The sequence below is a fragment of the Rhinatrema bivittatum genome, chromosome 8, assembly GCF_901001135.1.
Source record: "Rhinatrema bivittatum chromosome 8, aRhiBiv1.1, whole genome shotgun sequence".
Taxonomy (NCBI): domain Eukaryota; kingdom Metazoa; phylum Chordata; class Amphibia; order Gymnophiona; family Rhinatrematidae; genus Rhinatrema; species Rhinatrema bivittatum.
The window spans coordinates 7748448-7767519 of NC_042622.1; the positions used below are offsets into that span (position 1 = coordinate 7748448).

General features: G+C 48.7%; 1 protein-coding gene across 1 annotated transcript in view; it reads right to left on the reverse strand.

Moving 5' to 3' along the window:
- Positions 1 to 19072, reverse strand: part of ZNF512B (zinc finger protein 512B) — a 101689-nt gene that overhangs the window by 21693 nt on the left and 60924 nt on the right. The window contains exon 15 of the mRNA XM_029614308.1: positions 10357 to 10677. Within this exon, the coding sequence (XP_029470168.1) occupies positions 10423 to 10677 (255 nt within the window). The 3' untranslated portion in view covers positions 10357 to 10422. The remainder of the gene's footprint in view (positions 1 to 10356; positions 10678 to 19072) is intronic.

Sequence of the window (19072 nt, forward strand, 5' to 3'; positions counted from 1 at the left end):
CCCCGGACTGGGTGGTGGTGACCACAGATGCCAGCCTCAAGGGCTGAGGGGCAGTGTGCCTCGGACAGTCTGCCCAAGGTTTTTGGTCAAGAGCAGAGGCGTCCTGGTCTATCAGTCGTCTGGAGATGAGGACAGTCCACAGGGCCCTGGAGGTGTTTCTGCCCTGGATCAAAGGTCAGATGGTTCTAATTTTCTTGGACAATGCAATGTTGGTGGCATACATCAATCGCCAAGGAGGCATGTGGTGGCTCTGGAGACTCAGCATCTTGTTTGTGTGGGCAGAACGTCATCTCAAGAGAATAATGGCATCTCACGTTACGGGAGTGGAAAATGTGCAGGCGGATTTCTTCAGTAGGCAACAACTAGATCTGGGGGAATGGGAGTTGTGCCTGGAAGCCTGGGATCACATTTGTGCCAAGGAGGGGCGTTCCCCATTTGGATCTCACAGCAACGCATGCCAACGCAAATGTGGCAAGATTTTTCAGACACAGAAGGGAGATCGGCTCAGAAGAGCTGGATTCTCTAGTGTGCCAGTGGCAGACGGGGGTTCTTTTGTATGTGTTTCCTCTTTGGCCACTCATCGGTCGAGTTTTGCGCTGCATAGAGTTGCATCAAGGGAAGGTGGTGCTGGTGGCGCCGGAGTGGCCATGTTGGCCGTGGTTAGCAGATCTGGTGTATCTTGCGATAGACGGGCCTCTCAGGTTGGCTTATCTGCCAGGGTTGCTGCAATAAGGACCCATATTTTCAGATCAGGAGAATCACTTTTGTCTCGTGGCTTGGCTTTTGAGAGGAGGAGGTTGCGCCTGAAAAGATATTCGGAACCAGTAATTTCCACATTACTCCAGGCTAGAAGACCTTCTACTTCTATGGTATATGTCAAGGTCTGGAAGGTATTTGAGTCCTGGTGTCCGCAACAACAGCTGGATCCCCTGACTGTGTGTGTTCCTCACATTTTGTCCTTTCTACAGCAGGAGTTGGCTAAGGGCCTAGCCTATAGTTTGCTTCGTGTCCAAGTTTCAGCCTTGGGTTGTCTTGGGGACAAGTTGAGGGGGAGGTCTTTCAGGTCTCTCATCCCGATATGGTTCGATTCCTGAAGAGGGTTAAGTATTTGCGGCCTCCGGTTCGGAAAGTATGTCTGAAATGGAACCTCAACTTAGTTTGGGGTGCTCTGCAGGGCACCATTTGAGCCCTTAAGATGAGCATCTTTGAAGGAACTGACTTTGAAGACAAATTTTCTGGTGGCCATGTGTTCAGCCAGGTGGATTTCAGGGCTGCAGGCTCTTGCTAATAACAGAATAACATTGCGTATGGTTCCCTCTTTCTTGCCAAAAGTGGTTTCTTCCATGAGAATCAGACAGTAGAACTTCCGGCGTTTCCGGAATGGTCTAGGGAGCTCAGCAGAATAAAGATCTTCATCTTCTGGACGTATATTGGACTCTGTTGCATTATCTGAAAGTCACTAACAGCTTTCGGTGGTCAGATCACCTGTTGCTGTTGTTCGGTGGAGCAAAGAAAGGAGAGAAAACCTCTAAAGCTATGTTGTCTCAATGGTTGAAGGAAACCATTTGCTCGGCTTATATTTATAAGGGTTGCAAAATTCCGACAGGCCTGAGGGTGCATTCTAAAAGAGTGCAGGCAGCCTCTTGGACTGAGTGTCAACTGGTGTCTCCCTAACAGATATGTAGGGCTGCAATGTGGTCCTCGCTTCATAGTTTCACTAAGCATTACCGATTGGAAATTCAGGTGCAGGAAGATGCAACGTTTGGTGAAAGTGTACTGCGTACAGATGTTTCGGGTTCCCACCCAGTGTAAGGGTGCTTGGGTACATCCCACTTGTTTGGGCTGATCTGAGTATGAACAGGAAAGGAAAACTGGTTCTTACCTGCTAATTTTCATTTCTGTAATACCACTGATGAGTTCAGAGACCCATCCCATCCGGAACCCCGGCTGAACGACCTCCTGCAGTCGATCTCCTGCCGGCGCCATTTTCCGTACGGAAAACGATTCGCGGCAGGAAATCGCTCCCGGACCCCCGCTGGACCCCCAGGGACTTTTGGCCAGCTTGGGGGGGGCCTCCTGACCCCCACAAGACTTGCCAAAAGTCCAGCGGGGGTCCGGAACGACCTCCTGCAGTCGAATCGTGTTGGTCTATGGCCGCCGCCATTTTGCGCCGCCATTTTGCAAAATGGCGGCGCAGAATGGCGCCGGCTGAAGACAACACGATTCAATTGCAGGAGGCCGTTCCGGACCGCCGCTGGACCCCCAGGTAATTTAAGGCATTTGGGGGAGTTCGGGAGGGTGGGGGATTTAATTTAAAGGGTCGGGGGTGGGTTTTAGGGGGTTTTAGTGTGCCGGTTTTCCTGCCCTCCCCCTTCCCCCGATTTACGATTTTTTGACGATAAATCGGGGGAATTGGTATTGTATCGTGGCCCTAACGATTTTTGACGATTTAAAATATATCGGACGATATTTTAAATCGTCAAAAAACGATTCACATCCCTAGTGCCTACTCTTTGGCTTGGGAACAGGTCAATACTGAGGGACTGCAGGTGGTGCCTCAAAGTTTTGTTCTCTGCCTCCATCTGCTGGTAGGGATGCATAAACCCACTTGACTGGACTCATCTGTGGTATTGCAGAAACAAAAATTATCAGGTAAGAACCACTTTTCCTTTCCCACCCATAAGGCAGGCCACATAAGATCTATTTTGATGAGAAATTGCAGGATGTGTTAGATTTACCATGCTCAGATCATAGTCCGTTTTTTTTTTTTCAGAGAAGGGAGCTGATTAAGTCCAAATATGATCATCAGAGAAGTTCAAGATTTGTAAGACCTTTAATTGAGAATCACTTTTTAAGGATTATTGGTTAGCAGAATATCGGAAGATGAATGTGGAATAAGAGGATTCCCAATTAGAATTTAAGCTCCTTGTTGAAAAAATGGAATACACCTTTGAGCAGAACTTACATCAATCTAGCCCCTCTGAGACAAGCGCGGGAAAGATGTAAAGGTAAATGACCTCCTGGTTTCCTAAGCAATTAATCATACAGAGGAGAAAAGGAAGACAAAAGGAGAGGAAGTGGCGTAAATATCGGTATAATGACATGCATGAGGACTATGTACAGTCCCTTCATGAACATTGGAGCACTTGTATGCTCAGAAAGTGAGCTTAAATAACTGCTAAGATACATTTTTAATAGTAAACAGATTGGTAGAAAAATCACCCGTTCAGAAAGAATTAGTTCCAAGCAGTGATACTTTGGCGTTCCACTTTCAGGATAAACTTCCAGCAGATGGAGGCAGAGAACAGTTAGGTAGGTCAAATACTTTAGAAAAAGTGTCGCAGATGAATAACCAGCCATTGCTGGACAAATGAACCTCTTTTTCTCAGGCTTCTCTGAGAGCAACACAGGGAATGGTAAAAAGTTTGAACTCCAAGTTATCCTGCTTGTATCCATGTCCATTTTCCTATGTTGAATGTATGAAGGAAGAGAACAGAATATAGAATTTACCAACACTTGCTAAGATACTGGAGAAACGTGTATTGCATCAATTAGATGATTTTGTGAGGGGATAGTTGGTTCTTGATGAAAATCAATATGGCGTTCACAAAGCTCATAGCACGGAGCAGCTAGAACAATCATTACCTGATGCTTTATATTTGGAATTGGATCAGGGAAGTACAGGGATCTTAGTGCAGTTGATTATTAGCTTTGCATTCCATATGATATCTCATGAAATTTTGATTGCTACATTGCACTTATTGGTTCAAGTCTTTCCTATTTGAGAGAGAGCAATGTGTAAGGATGGGATCTCATAGTTCGGGTTGGTACAACAGTATCAGGTGTTCTTCAAGGATCAATACTGTCCCCAATACTTTTTAATATATATGTCTCTGCATTGGCCAAACATATTTGTTCATTTGGTCTAAATATTTTTTATATGCAGATGATATTCAATTATTTATTCCTGAGTGTTTCCTGTTAGAACATTTGCAGAATGTAGGGATAAAATAAATGATTGGTTGCAACGGAATGGTTTACTTTTGAACAGTGCAAAAACAACTTTGTTATGGATTCTTCAGCAGTACCCGAATGACAGATTTACACATATGGGCTACAATACGCATTCAATTACGCTCGTTTTGGAGATCAGAAATTTGGGTTTTGTTTTAGTCTCTCAGCTAAAATTAAAAGCCTATGTGAAAAAAAAAAGGTAGTCAAGACAGTATTTTCCAAGCTAAAAATGTCACGGCCAGTAAAGCTATTTCGATCATTATTCAGTCATATTGATTACTGTAATAGTTTGCTAATTGGATTGCCCAAAAAATTAATTAGAGTTACATAAGAACATAAGAAATTGCCATGCTGGGTCAGACCAAGGGTCCATCAAGCCCAGCATCCTGTTTCCAACAGTGGCCAATCCAGGCCATAAGAACCTGGCAATTATCCAAACACTAAGAAGATCCCATGCTACTGATAAAATTATTCAGAATGCTGCAACTCATCTGCTGATGGGTATTCCAAGAGCTCAGCATGTTACCCCAGTATTGAAGGGCCTCCACTGGTTACCATTTCAGTGGACGATAAAATGTAAAATGTTGATAATGTTCCATAGATTATTATATGAAAGTTATGCAAGTTCATTAAAATTACTGGATTATGTGCCACAGCGTTCATTGCGTGTAGCACCATTATAGCATTATAAGCTTTGGGCTACAGAGGAAAGGGCATTTTCCTACGCGGGTCCCACCTTATAGAATATACTTCCTACGGAGTTACATCAAGAAGCTAATTTAAAAGATTTTAGAAAAATATCATAAGCATTTTTTAATGAGGCATATGGTTAGGTGCAGGTTGCTGTTACTAAGTGTAATTGATTGATTTTATATTTTTTGTTTTGTTGAATTTGTGATATGTAAATTTTATTATAAATTTATGTTAGTAATCTACCTTGATATCCCCTACTATAAATGAACTGGGTTTTAGTGATGATGTCAGATGCTGTGCTAGCTCAGTAAGCGTCAGGCTTTGATGGTGAGAGGCACGGAACCATTTTGGGTTGTGACAAGAAAATGTTTAAAATATTAAGAAGGAAACGTCAACATAAAAAACGTCAACATAAAAAACAGCTCAAAACATGGCTGTTCTTGAAAGCATTCCCTCCTGAACCCCAACATCCTATAATAAACGCTCTTGAAAGCCTTACCGCATAACTTCTACACTGCATGAACGCATAACCCCTCCCCCCTTCTCTATCCTCCCTTTTCCCTGTCCCCCACCCTTCTCGTAACCTCCCTTTTCCCTGTCCCCCACCCTACTCATAACCAAGTCATATTGTACATATTGTATATAGGCTATATGCCATTTCTATATACCCACATCTAATATTTAATTTTAATTTTATTCATATGTTACAATGTTCCTTATATTTATTGTTTAATCAACTGTTCTCTTGTTACAATGTAAAATAGGGCAGTTCCGGCTCTATTCAACCTGTTTTCTGGAAACCGATGTGATATCTCGATCGAATGTCGGTATACAAAAGAAATAAATAAAATAAATAATAAATAAATAAAAAGAAGAAAGAGGTGTTCCCTGATGTAGTAAGTGCCGACTTCCGAAACGTGGACCGCGATGATTTAATCCTCTCCTTGAAATTATTGAAATCTTTCAAGGTTGCTATATTCACCATTTAAGATAAGTTTTTATGAGCACTTACTTCACAGATATTTATTTATTTATTTAGGTCTTTTTTATACCGACACTCATGATACCAATCATATCGTATCGGTTTACAATAAACAGTGGTACAATAACATTAAAATTAACAACTTCGTGAACAATAGGCTAGGAGAGAGGGAGAGAGTGAAAAGTTACAATAAACAGGGGTACTTGAACTGGGAGGAGGAAAAGCCAGAGTAGTGGCTAGCATAGAAATAGGTAGTATTTAGTCTCAGAAATAAATAATATACAGATATATACATAAGGCTATAATAGACTCTAGTATATATCAATTATAGATATAACAATTACAATCTGCTTCCTTATCCCATGTTACCGTTAGCCACTGCTATTAACAGCATCAGTAGCATGGGATCTTCTTAGTGTTTGGGTAATTGCCAGGTTCCTTTGGCCTGGTTTGGCCTCTGTTGGAAACAGGATGCTGGGCTTGATGGACCCTTGGTCTGACCCAGTATGGCAATTTCTTATGTTCTTATGAGGTGGTTGGAGGCATAAACTCGATGATTAGAAGATATATAGAGGCGGTTGGAGGTTGCTGTACAAGAGTGCAGCATTTTGCCTATTCGAATGAGAGTTATGCCCTTGCCTTAAACATTTTTTTTTAAAGTAATAATACCTAGCTCATAAATCTAAATATATGTTTTTTGGGGTTGAGTTGTTTTGGTTTAGTAATTGTTTAAATTTCCTACCTTGCACTTATTTTTGGATACATATATCATCTACCTTTATGTTTATGGAAATGGCAAAATATAAAACATTTTAAATAAAATAAAATAAACAAAATGCTGATAATCCGTTTTGAAGTCAACGTAACCTAACCTGTTTGGGTACTGAATTGAGCCCCCAAGTGTTCTAGAACTTGGGAAGGCTGTAAATTGCTTTTCCCAAAATTGATTATCCAACCGGGTCTTTGAAGCTTCATAACTACCCGATTCATCACCGTTACTCCCTCTGATCAACCAATTGTCCATATAAGGAGAGACCCAAGATCCCCTCTCTTCTTAAAAAGGCTGCCACTACCACCATCACCTTTCTAAATGTTCTTAGCGCCACTGCTAATCCAAATGGCAGGGCTTTGAATTGATAATGCTTCCCGATTATATAAAAACTGAGATTTTTTGGCCGTATTTAGGGGTAGGAAAATAGGCTTCCTTCAGATCCAGAGAAGTTAGGGAGACCCATGTAAACGCCTGTTTAGATCTTTTAGATCTAAAATTGATCTGAATGTGCTATCCTTCTTTGGGATGACAAAGTATACTGAGTAAGTGCCTTGCCATTCCTCTCTGGCAGGTACTGGACAAATAGCCTGTAACTTTATCAACTTGTTCAAAGTTCCGTGAATCATAGTCAATGTTTTTTGGTGACTGAGTGATCTTGCCAGCTCCGGTGCATATCCATTCTTTCTGATGTCTAAGACCCATTGGTCTGAAGTGATATGGATCCACTCTTTGAAAAACTCCTTTAGTCTGCCTCCTATAGGCATCAAGAAAGACTGGATCTGCGGGGCCTCAAGTGAAGACTGTGTGGTGATCGCCTTGAAGCATCAGTTTGGGGCATTCTTGCACCACGAAAGAACTGCATCCTTCCTTTTCCTCTTATAGTCTGTGTAATAAAAGGCCTGCATGGTCTATACTTCCAAGCCTCCCTATATTCATTTCACTCTGAATGAGCAATAGCCAAGCCTGAACCTATCCTCTGTTAAACTTTGTGGGTTTGAGTGACCTAAATTCTTTACTAGCTTTTCAAGCTCCTCACCAAAAAGATGTCTCTCTTTGAAAGGCAACTTGCAAAAAACGGTCTTAGACCATGAATCCGCCACCTAGAGGCCTTCTTTTGATTAATAATCGCCTTCCTAATGAAAATCTCTCAAAGCGATTCTTGCTCCCACTGATCGATCTTGCTGCAATGCTTATTGGATCATACAGGCTACCAGATACATAAGTAATTGCAGACTCCCTCAGGAAGCTGCTGGATCCAGGGTAACAAGGCTCTTGCCACATAGCGATTACAAACAGACAGCTCAATACGCTTTAAACTTAACTCTAACTTCCTATCTTGAGGATGCTTTAAACGCCACACCCTCTTCCACAGGGATAGTGGTCTTTCTGGTGGCAGCCACCATAGCCCATTGGTTAAACTCGACAATTAGACTTCATAGACCTCAACGTGAGTTAAGATCCACCAACAAAAGTCTTCTTACAATACCTACAGTTAAGTGAGGTGAGAGACCGTGCCATTTCAATCGCAGGACCAAAACTCTGGAACTTCAGGTGGGCATAAGTCAGAATTCTCAGAGGTCCAGTTTGATCTGCAGGAGAAGGCACTGACTATGAATTAATTCCTCATTTTCACCTTGACTCTGCAATGCTTGAAAGGCCTAGTGTAGGAATTTAAAAGGTTCTGGGGAGTAGGGTACAGACGATGTACTTTCCTTCTCCCTCTAAGATGTGCCCATCTGTGTATTTCTTTCCAGTACCAATCTCGGGGCTCTTGAAAATAAAGCACACTTCCCAGGACAGAGCCTGCCGCTGACCACAGCGATTTCAAAATTGCCGCCACGTCAATTTCAACAGCCGAATTCACCAAGATAACGGCCTCTGTAGCCTTACTTCACTTGTAGTTTTGGCTTCACTTGTAGTTTTGAGGAGGTACCAGGCTCAAATACCTGGATTTTTGGTTTTGTTTTTTTAAGACTGAGCCGGTTTCGTTGCCTCAGGTTTCTGTGCAGCGCCGTGGCAAGCGGTACAGATAGAGCCATCAGCTGTGGAGCGTTTACTGCCGCAGGCAGAGCAATGATGGGACGAGAAGCTTGAAAACTGTCAAAAAACAAATTGTCCAACAAGCTTTGCCTGACCTCTTTAAATACTCCCCCTAAGTAAGAGAGCTTTCCTCTTAAAAGGGGAAAAACCTCCTTTAAAGAGGTGGCAGCTCTCACCCGTAGATGGCTCGCTTCTCCACAGGTCTTATTAAATTGCAGGAGCTTGGCCAATTAACAAGTAATTCAGCTACCACTAACAGCAGAAGGCTGTAACAGTTTATATGGAAAAAAGCCATCCCTTAATCTCTAGTTTTCAGTAAATAAGGTCGTGCTAAGTCCAGCGCTGGAGACCGAGAGCTCTGGCTCCACCGCTTCCATTCGTACCAGAAGAGAAAGGACTCGGTCTCCCACTGCTGGAGCTGAAGGATAGGAAAGCCCCTGCTTATCCCAGTTAAGAGCAAGGTGGCCTTGGATCTGTTCTTTGGGACTGAGCCAGCACAGCACTGCTAAAGTATTGAAATCTGGGCGTGAAAGAATTGAGTGCAGAGGTGGCCCACTCACAGTGTATCAGGGCTGAATGGCGACACTGCTCCCGCTCCCCTCCCAAGCCAGCGTCAGAGACCATGGAGAAAGTTCCGGAGGCAGAGGAGGAAGCCGCGCACCCTGCAGACCGGAGCTCTGCTCGCTGAACACAAAAGAACATTTGCCATGCACAGAGTGAAGTGGCCTAGAGGCTGGAGCAGGGGGCCGGGAACCAGGGAAGCCAGGGTTCAAATCCCATCGGCAGTACCCGAGCGTAACTCGCCTTGAGCTACCAATGAGGAATGTGCCTGGAAAGGACATGGCGGCTGACACCAAACTGGAATGGCTAGTGGAACCTTCCCCATCAGCGACGAATCGTGGCAGCTCGGGAAATGCGGCGTTTTCTCGGGATAAGGAAGCAGATTTCACAAAGATACACTGACGCAATCAGGAAAACCCCACCGCTGTCAGTGCTGTGCCTCATCAGCCAAAGTCCAGGGTCACCTTGTCTTGAGCTAAATGTCGGTTATTGCTTACTAACGATACCAGGCCCCGCGAGGGCAGTGAGGAAAGGCACAGGGCTGGGCCTGACTCCAGGGAGCAGCTTCAGAAGGGACAGAGCGTAGCCAGGAGCTCAGGAACATAAATGCTGGTCTTCCACTTCCCCAGAAACCTCCCAGAGCTGATTCAGGGAGCACTTCCTCACCCAGACAGAAAGGGATCTCCAGATGTTTCCGTCCTGCCCACTGTCACTTCGTCTGCACCAATCCCCACGGAAGCTGAGCTCTGAGAAGGGGAAGCCCCGCCCTCAGGAGAGCCGCACATTACCTTGCCCGAATGGCTCTACTGAGGTCCTTTTCTCTGCCTTTTTTTGTTTTGAGCTATTTCAGAAACCATGCATTTCCCGGAGAAGCATTCAGCCTCCCTGACTATCTCCCATCTCAAGTGCAAATTCTGTTAGCCATAGGGCAACGAAACTAAAGAGAACCCAGCCAGCACAGAAAGTCGCGACGGCGGAGACCCCCTGAAAACTCCCTCATCTCCCGGCTTCTAGGAACCCCCTCCTCAGCCCCAGAATGGAGGCAGGAAGAGGAAGATGGCTGGAAGCTGCAGTCTCTTGCATGGCCGCCTTCAGCCTCGCACACTGAACGAGATGCAGAATCGCTACAGCCTGCCTTGGTCATGGGCACTTGCCCCTGGGTGCCTGGGCAGAAGAGTGCGACCAGGTGCACGTCTGCATGGAGGTACCTGTGTGTGCCGTATGGCTGAGCACTGACCCACCTGCGCCTCTTCCCGACACGTGTGCGACGGGGCAGAGCATCGCATACACACACCTCAGCCATCTGAGAAGAGGCGGGACTCCGGGAGGGGGCGGAGCAGACCCAGGAGCTGGAGCTGCGTCACTTCGCCTTTGTCCTGGGGGGACGGCTGCTGTTTTTGCTTCTTTCCTCACAGTTCACAACTGCGCTTGTCTTGTGAAGAGTTTTTATAGCTGCATTCTCTTTCCCTTTCAACAGAGGGACTTCAGGTGGCCTCTCCTTAGCTTTCCTCCCCCGCTTCTTCCCAGTTGTGCACTGAGTTTTGTCTTTCGCAGACGAGGCAGGCTCCTGTTTCTTCTTTGGGTGAGTCACCCCGATGGAGGTCCTGAACCAGTTCTATGCGAAGAAGAAAGAAAGTCTTGTAGGTCCTTAAATCAATACAATGTGCACCTTTAACAAGGTCTAAGGCAATGCTGCTGCAAGAGGGAGCCCCTCATGTGTACAATAACAAGATATGAGGCAATGCTGCTGCAAGTGGGAGCCCCTCACCTGTATAATAACAAGATATGAGGCAATGCTGCTGCAAGAGGGAGCCCCTCATGTGTACAACAACAAGATATGAGGCAATGCTGCTGCAAGAGGGAGCCCCTCACCTGTACAATAACAAGATATGAGGCAATGCTGCTGCAAGAGGGAGCCCCTCACCTGTACAATAACAAGGTCTGAGGCAATGCTGCTGCAAGAGGGAGCCCCTCACCTGTACAATAACAAGGTCTAAGGCAATGCTGCTGCAAGAGGGAGCCCCTCATGTGTACAATAACAAGATATGAGGCAATGCTGCTGCAAGTGGGAGCCCCTCACCTGTATAATAACAAGGTCTAAGGCAATGCTGCTGCAAGAGGGAGCCCCTCACCTGTACAATAACAAGGTCTGAGGCAATGCTGCTGCAAGAGGGAGCCCCTCACCTGTACAATAACAAGGTCTGAGGCAATGCTGCTGCAAGAGGGAGCCCCTCACCTGTACAATAACAAGGTCTAAGGCAATGCTGCTGCAAGAGGGAGCCCCTCATGTCTACAATAACAAGATATGAGGCAATGCTGCTGCAAGTGGGAGCCCCTCACCTGTATAATAACAAGGTCTAAGGCAATGCTGCTGCAAGAGGGAGCCCCTCACCTGTACAATAACAAGGTCTGAGGCAATGCTGCTGCAAGAGGGAGCCCCTCACCTGTACAATAACAAGGTCTAAGGCAATGCTGCTGCAAGAGGGAGCCCCTCATGTGTACAATAACAAGATATGAGGCAATGCTGCTGCAAGTGGGAGCCCCTCACCTGTATAATAACAAGGTCTAAGGCAATGCTGCTGCAAGAGGGAGCCCCTCATGTGTACAATAACAAGGTCTGAGGCAATGCTGCTGCAAGAGGGAGCCCCTCACCTGTACAATAACAAGGTCTAAGGCAATGCTGCTGCAAGAGGGAGCGCCTCACCTGTACAATAAAGGAAAATTCGTTCTTACCTGTTAATTTTCGTTCCTGTAGTTCCACGGATCAATCCAGACAGTGGGTTGAGCCTCCTGTCCAGCAGATGGAGACAGACCAAAACTGAAAGGGTATCCTATATCAGGACAGAGCCTACCCTGCAGCCCTTCAGTATAACCATTGTCAAAGCAGATAAGAACAACGATAACCATGAAAAAAGATCAAGCAAGTAACCAAAACACTCAAGTGAGTAACAAACTAACAGCTCGATACTGTAAGGCCGCGGTAGAAACAGTGCGGCAGTGTCAGGCGCACCCTTCCTCCCCGCACGCACAGTTCTCTTCACTTAGCGCCCGATACTCTCTTCTAATTGCATGCAAATGCATGCCGCGGCTGCGAAGCCTTAGACAAGCGTTAGGACCGCGCAACCCATTTTACTGTATAGAGCGCCTATACAGTATCCTGGGTTCGTGGGCCTAACGCTTCACGGCCGCGCTGGTATACCAGATGTTCCCCGATGCTCAGCAAACTTTCCCCCAGCCCCCGCTTACCTGCCCTGGCCCCGACGGTCTCCGGTCCAGCCCGTCCGGTCTCCTGCAGCCCCGTCCGGTCCCCTCCTCCCGAAGCAAAAAAAAAAAACAAAAAACCGAAAAAGTAGCAAGGCTCGGGCCTGCTACGGTAGTCCCTTCTCCTCTCCGTGCGATTCTCCTCTCCGTGCGATCCTCCCCTCCCCTCCTCTCCGTGCGATCCTCCCCTCCCCTCCTCTCCGTGCGATTCTCCTTTCCGTGCGATTCTCCCCTCCGTCCCTTCTCCCCTCTCCTCTCCGTGCGATTTCAGCGCTCAAGGCAGTCACATGCCGTGACTGCCTTGAGCGCTGAAATCGCACGGCCATTCAACCAGGCAGAGGGAGCCGGCCTGCCTGGATGAATGCACGGCAGTGAAGGAATGGCCGTGCGATTTCAGCGCTCAAGGCAGTGAGCGCTGAAATCGCACGGCCATTCATCCAGGCAAAGGGAGCCTCTGCCTGGTTGAATGCACGGCCCCCGCCGGAATGGATGCCCGTGCGATTTCGGTAGTCACGTGACTTGCTACAGTCACGTGACTACCGAAATCGCACGGCCATTCCTTCACTGCCGTGCATTCATCCAGGCAGAGGGAGCCGGAGGCCGTTTTCGCCGCTGGCTATCGCGCGTCCACCCGCCCCCGCCGCCACTTGGAACAGGCGCCCACCCGCCCGCGGCCTAGATTTTACACGCGACCACTCGCTCCCCGGCTCCCGCCGCCGCCCGCCTGGACCCACGCGGCCCTCCGACAGGTATTTAAAATTTTTTATTTTTTTTTCTGACAGGTTTTTATGTGTCCCACAGCATTACATTTTCTCGATCATCTCTGTATCGCTTTTTTTTTTATTGTGTTTTATTGTGTTTCAGTATTTTAAGTGGTGTCGATGGGTTTGCTACAAGACTCACAGTCCTAACACCTACTAGGGGGAGGCGGTAAACTAACAGGTTAAGGCCGCGGCAAAACAGCGGGTTACTAAGGAGATAATATCAGCGCCCGTTACAGTATCGGAGGGGAATAGCTAATTCCTTCATTATACAGCTAATTCGTTCATTTACACATCATCTACATGCTGGGAGCGGAAAGGGTTATGTGTCTATTTTAGGAAGCGCTAAGGACGCGTGAAACTGGAGACTGGATCGCTGGATCGCCTTACGCGTCCGAATTGTGCGCTCCCAGCACGTTACAGATGGGGAATCTTTAACTGAACGTTACTGTATCGACCTGTAAGTCATTACAAACATTGAATAGACTCTGTAGAACGCTCTTGCACATCCTTAATCATCAAGACAGATGCTTCCGTGTCCTTTGGATAATGATAGGTAACGTTCTGTAGAAAAAGCTTCGAGTGGACAGCAGAAAAAGAAACAGGTGTGGGCATCTGGACTGATCCGTGGTACTACAGGAACAAAAATTAACAGGTAAGAACTAATTTTCCTTTCCCTGAATGTACCCGGATCAGTCCAGACTGTGGAATGTACCAAAGCTTCCCTAAAATGGGTGGGACCGAGACAGTCCCGCTCGAAGCACCTGCCGACCGAAGGAACCAAAAACCCGTACTTGCACATCAAGCTGGTAATGGCGAGCAAATGTATGCAGGGATTTCCATGTAGTGGCCCTGCAAATTTCCTGTGGAGAGACCGATTGGCCCTCCGCCCACGAAGTAGCCTGAGCATGCAGGGAATGAACTCTTAGGCCATCAGGAACCGCCCAACCTTGGCAGATATAGGCCGAAGAAATCGCCTCCTTCAACCACCGGGCAATCAAGGTCTTAGAAGCCTGTTTGCCCCTATTTGGACCACTCCAGAAAACAAAAAGGTGATCGGAGACCCAAAACTCATTGGTGACCTGGAGGTAGCGCAGTAACACGCATTTCACATCAAGCTGGCGCAGATCGCCCCCAACTGGTCTCGCGATGCCCTCCGGAGAGAACGCGGGGAGCTCCAACGACTGGTTGACATGAAAAGAAGAAAATCTTCGGCAAGAAGGAAGGAACAGTTTTGAGAGAAACCCCGAGTCAGAGAACCGCAGGAAGGGCTCCCGGCAGGACAATGCTTGGATCTCCGATACCCGTCGAGCAGAACAAATAGACACCAGAAAGACTGACTTAAGCGTAAGATCTTTGAGAGTAGCCCGATGGAGAGGTTTGAATGGAGCCCCACAGAGGGCCCGAAGAACTAAATTAAGACTCCAGGACGGACAGGTGGACCGGACGGGCGGCCTCAAATGCTTGGCACCCCGCAAAAAACGGACAATGTCCAGATGAGACGCTACAGCGTGACCTTCCACGCGAGGTCCAGGTGAGGGGGACCCCACCAACTGACGATCAGATCCATTGCTCCCTCCGAGAGCTCCCACTCGCCCGGATCGAGATGCTGGCGACTCAGGAAATCAGCTTGTACATTCTCCTTGCCCACTATGTGGGAGGCTGTGAGGCACTCCAGGTGACGCTCCGCCCAGGCAAGGAGTCGGCTGGCTTCCAGGGCCACCAAGCGACTCTGGGTGCCCCCCCCTCGATTGATATAACCCACCGTGGTGGAGTTGTCGGACAGAACTCGTACCACCTTGCCGCAGAGCAGAGAGAGAAAAACTTGGAGGGCCAGGCGAACCGCCCAGGCCTCCAGGCGATTTATGTGCCAGCGGGATTGAACTGGAGACCAGTATCCCTGCATGGTCTGAGACTGGTAGACTGCTCCCCAGCCGGAAAGACTGGCATCTGTCGTGACTACAATCCACTGCGGAGTCTGAAGGGACATCCCCCTCAGTAGGTGCGGTAGCGATAGCCACCACTGTATGTCGGTGATGGTAGAGTCCAAGAGCGGGAGGCTCGTCTGAAACTGTTCCGACACTGGCTGCCAGCGGAATAGCAAAGCTCTCTGTAAGGGTCGCATATGCGCAAAAGCCCAGGGAATCAGGTCGATGGTAGAAGCCATGGTCCCCAGGACCTGGAGATAGTCCCATGCCATAGGAAGCGGAAGCGAGAGCAGGTTGCGCACTTGATCCATAAGCTTGATTGCCTGAACGTATGGCAGGAACAGCTTGCTGACCCGGGTATCGAAGCGCGTCCCCAGAAATTCCAACACCTGGGACAGCTGGAGGTTGCTTTTGGGAAAATTGACTATCCAGCCGAGAGAGGTAAGGAGAGCCAGGACTCGGTCGACCACCTGACGACAGAGAATCTCCGATTTGGCCCGCACGAGCCAGTCGTCCAGATAAGGATGGACCAGGACTCCTTCTCGTCGGAGGGCGGCCGCCACCACCACCATGACCTTGGTGAAAGTGCGAGGCGTGGTGGCTAGGCCGAAAGGCAGCACCCGGAACGTAAAATGCTGGTCCAGAATGTGGAAGCGAAGGTACTTCTGATGCTCATGACGAATCAGGATGTGTAGGTAGGCCTCCATCTAGTCGAGAGACGCCAGAAATTCGCCGGAGTGGACCGCCACTATGACCGCCCTCAGGGTCTCCATCTGAAAATGTGGCACCTTGAGGGCCCGGTTGACTCTTTTGAGGTCCAAGATTGGATGGAAGGAACTGTCCTTTTTCAGAACTATGCACTTGTTAGAATGTTTTAGTTATATGTATATATCACACCCTGTTAAATGTAAACCGACATGATGTGACTCAAGTCATGAATGCCGGTATAATAAAAACACTAAATAAATAAATAACTACAAAGTAGATGGAATACTGGCCTGCGCCAACTTCGTCTGCCGGGACTGGGACAATGGCTCCCAGTCCCTGGAGCCTGGTGAGGGTTTGCTCCATGGTCGCCCGCTTCAAAGGTCCGCAAGGAGAAACTCGTGCAAATCCGGCAGATCTCGAGCAAATTCTCGAGGACCCACTGGTCTGACGTAATTCTGGCCCACTCCTCGTAAAACAGGGCGAAACGACCACCGAGGTTGGGAACGGAGGAATGGGCCGGCCGAATCTCATTGGGAAGCCGGCTTGGGCGTGGGGCGCTCAGAAGCCCCATCTCGGAAGGACCGGCGTCCCCGAAAGGACTGGGACCAAGACTGGGATCTGGAGGAATAACCTCTGGTAGAGGTCCCGTGCCCGAGCATTAAATCTACGCTGGCCCCTGAAGCGGGAATGAGAGGGAACAAAGGCTCTCGTCTGTTTCGGACGGTCCTCAGGCAGTTTATGAATCTTATTCTCACCGAAGGAGTTAATAAGCTGTTCAAGGTCCTCACCAAAGAGCAACTTACCCTTAAAAGGCAGAGTGCCCAACCTAGACTTGGAAGACGGATCTGCTGACCACGTGCGTAGCCAGAGGAGACGTCTGGCTGAGACCGCCGAAGCCATTGCCTGGATGCGGAGGAGGATGCGGAGGAGGTTGTACAGAGCATCCGCCCCATACGCTATGGCGCCTTCCAATCGTTCAGCCTGCTCCGCCTCTGCAGACGGGAGGTCCTGGGTGCCGAGTAATTGTTGGACCCACCTAAGGCTTGCCCGCTGCATGAGACTGCTGCAGATCGTTGCCCGAACTCCCAGGACCAGAACTTCGAAGATACGTTTGAGGTGGAATTCAAGCTTGCGATCCTGCACGTCCTTCAGGGCCATGGCTCCCACCACTGGGATAGTGGTGTGCTTGGTAACAGCAGAGACCGAAGAATTCACCGTGGAAATTTTCAGCATGTCTAGGCAGTCCTCAGGGAGAGGATACAGCTTGTCCATAGCTCTCCCTACGCGAAGCCCCGCTTCGGGAGCTTCCCATTCCCGGAGTAGGAGCAACTTGTGCATTGGATGGAAGGGAAAGGCGTAGGCGGAAGCCCTAAGTCCCGCCAAGACCGGGTCCATATGCGCAGGCAGCATGGCAGTAAGAGTATCCGCCGGGGGCCCCTTGATCCCTAGCTCCTGAAGTACAAAGGGAATTAGGGGCTCCAGCTCCTCCCGTTGAAATAATCGTAGCACCCGGGGGGCGTGTCTGCTAAATCCGCATCTGGATCTTGGACCATCGGAGGAGCCGCACCCTGACAGAGCCGCGGGGGTGAGCGGAGGGGACAGCCGCAGAATCTTGGCAGGCAGAGAACCTGAGGAAGGGTCCCCCTCCTCTTGCAAGCTGGCCAGGTAAGATTTGTGCATTAGAAGCACAAACTCAGAAAAACGTGGCCTGGCCTTGCCGGAGGGGAGGGGGGTCAAGGTCCACCTTCTGGGGCCGCACGGGGCTCAAATCGGGGGGGGGGGGGGCGAAAAATTCAACTCCTCACTCTCCTGCAGTCCCGAATCGGGGGCTGCTGAAACTCCCAAAATGGCCACCATTCCCGCGGTTTGCCGGCCCGGGATTGGCCTGGCCATGCGTTGGGAGGTTCGACCCCGGGCTGGCGTTTTAGTTGCTGTCGGGGAGGGGCCTTCCCCACCTGGCAGACAGGCAGAGCAAAATCCCTCGCGCGAAAGACATGACGAGGGCTCTCCACATGTGAGGCATCCGTGTGAACGCGGCATTCTCTGTGAGGGGAAGCCGCGAGCAGAGAGAAATCCGCTGATCTAGGCTGCCGGGAGGAGCGGAGGCAGCGGATCGAACCCTGCTCGCTCCTCACCAAAAAAACCTGAGCTGCTGGCAACAAATCAGAAAAATGCCCAAAATCAAAAGTACACCGTTTGTTTATTTTTTTTTTTGTTTTTTTGTGGTGATTCTTCACCTAGGGGAATGGCACATCCCTATGCACTACCGGGGAAGAGACATCCCGGGGCTAAGCAGCCAGGTAAGGGGGGGGGGGGGGGTGTGACTGGACCACCAGTTTCACCCCACCTGAAGATCACCGGGAAAGGGGCCCAGGCTACTGAATGCAAGGGGCAAGCCCCCTGGGTCCCGCAAGAGCGAGGAGACAGCGCTGTCTCCTGTGAAGATTTTTTTTTTTTTGTAACTAAAAGACAATAAAGTACTTGCTTGATCTTGGATAAAGAAATGAAGGAGATAACCCGCCAAAAAAGGGCTAACTATGACAGATCAGGGAACCGCAGGGTGAGCTGTCGCATCTGCTGGAGACAGACAAATACTGAAGGGCTGCAGGGTAGGCTCTGTCCTGATATAGGACACCCTTTCAGTTTTGGTCTGTCTCCATCTGCTGGACAGGAGGCTCAACCCACGGTCTGGACTAATCCGGGTACTTACAGGGAACAAGATCTGAAGCATATATTGCTGCAAGAGGGAGCCCCTCACCTATACAATAACAAGGTCTAAGGTAATGCTGCTGCAAGAGGGATCGTCTCACCTATACTGGCGGTGATTCAAAACCAAGGAGTCTGGACTCATCTGGGTACGTACAAGGTCTAAGGTAATGCTGCTGCAAGAGGGAGCCCCTCATCTGTACAATAACAAGATATGAGGCAATGCTGCTGCAAGAGGGAGCCCCTCACCTGTACAATAACAAGATATGAGGCAATGCTGCTGCAAGAGGGAGCCCCTCATGTGTACAATAACAAGGTCTAAGGCAATGCTGCTGCAAGTGGGAGCCCCTCACCTGTACAATAACAAGATATGAGGCAATGCTGCTGCAAGAGGGAGCCCCTCACCTGTACAATAACAAGATATGAGGCAATGCTGCTGCAAGAGGGAGCCCCTCATGTGTACAATAACAAGGTCTAAGGCAATGCTGCTGCAAGTGGGAGCCCCTCACCTGTACAATAACAAGATATGAGGCAATGCTGCTGCAAGAGGGAGCCCCTCACCTGTACAATAACAAGGTCTAAGGCAATGCTGCTGCAAGAGGGAGCCCCTCACCTGTACAATAACAAGGTCTGAGGCAATGCTGCT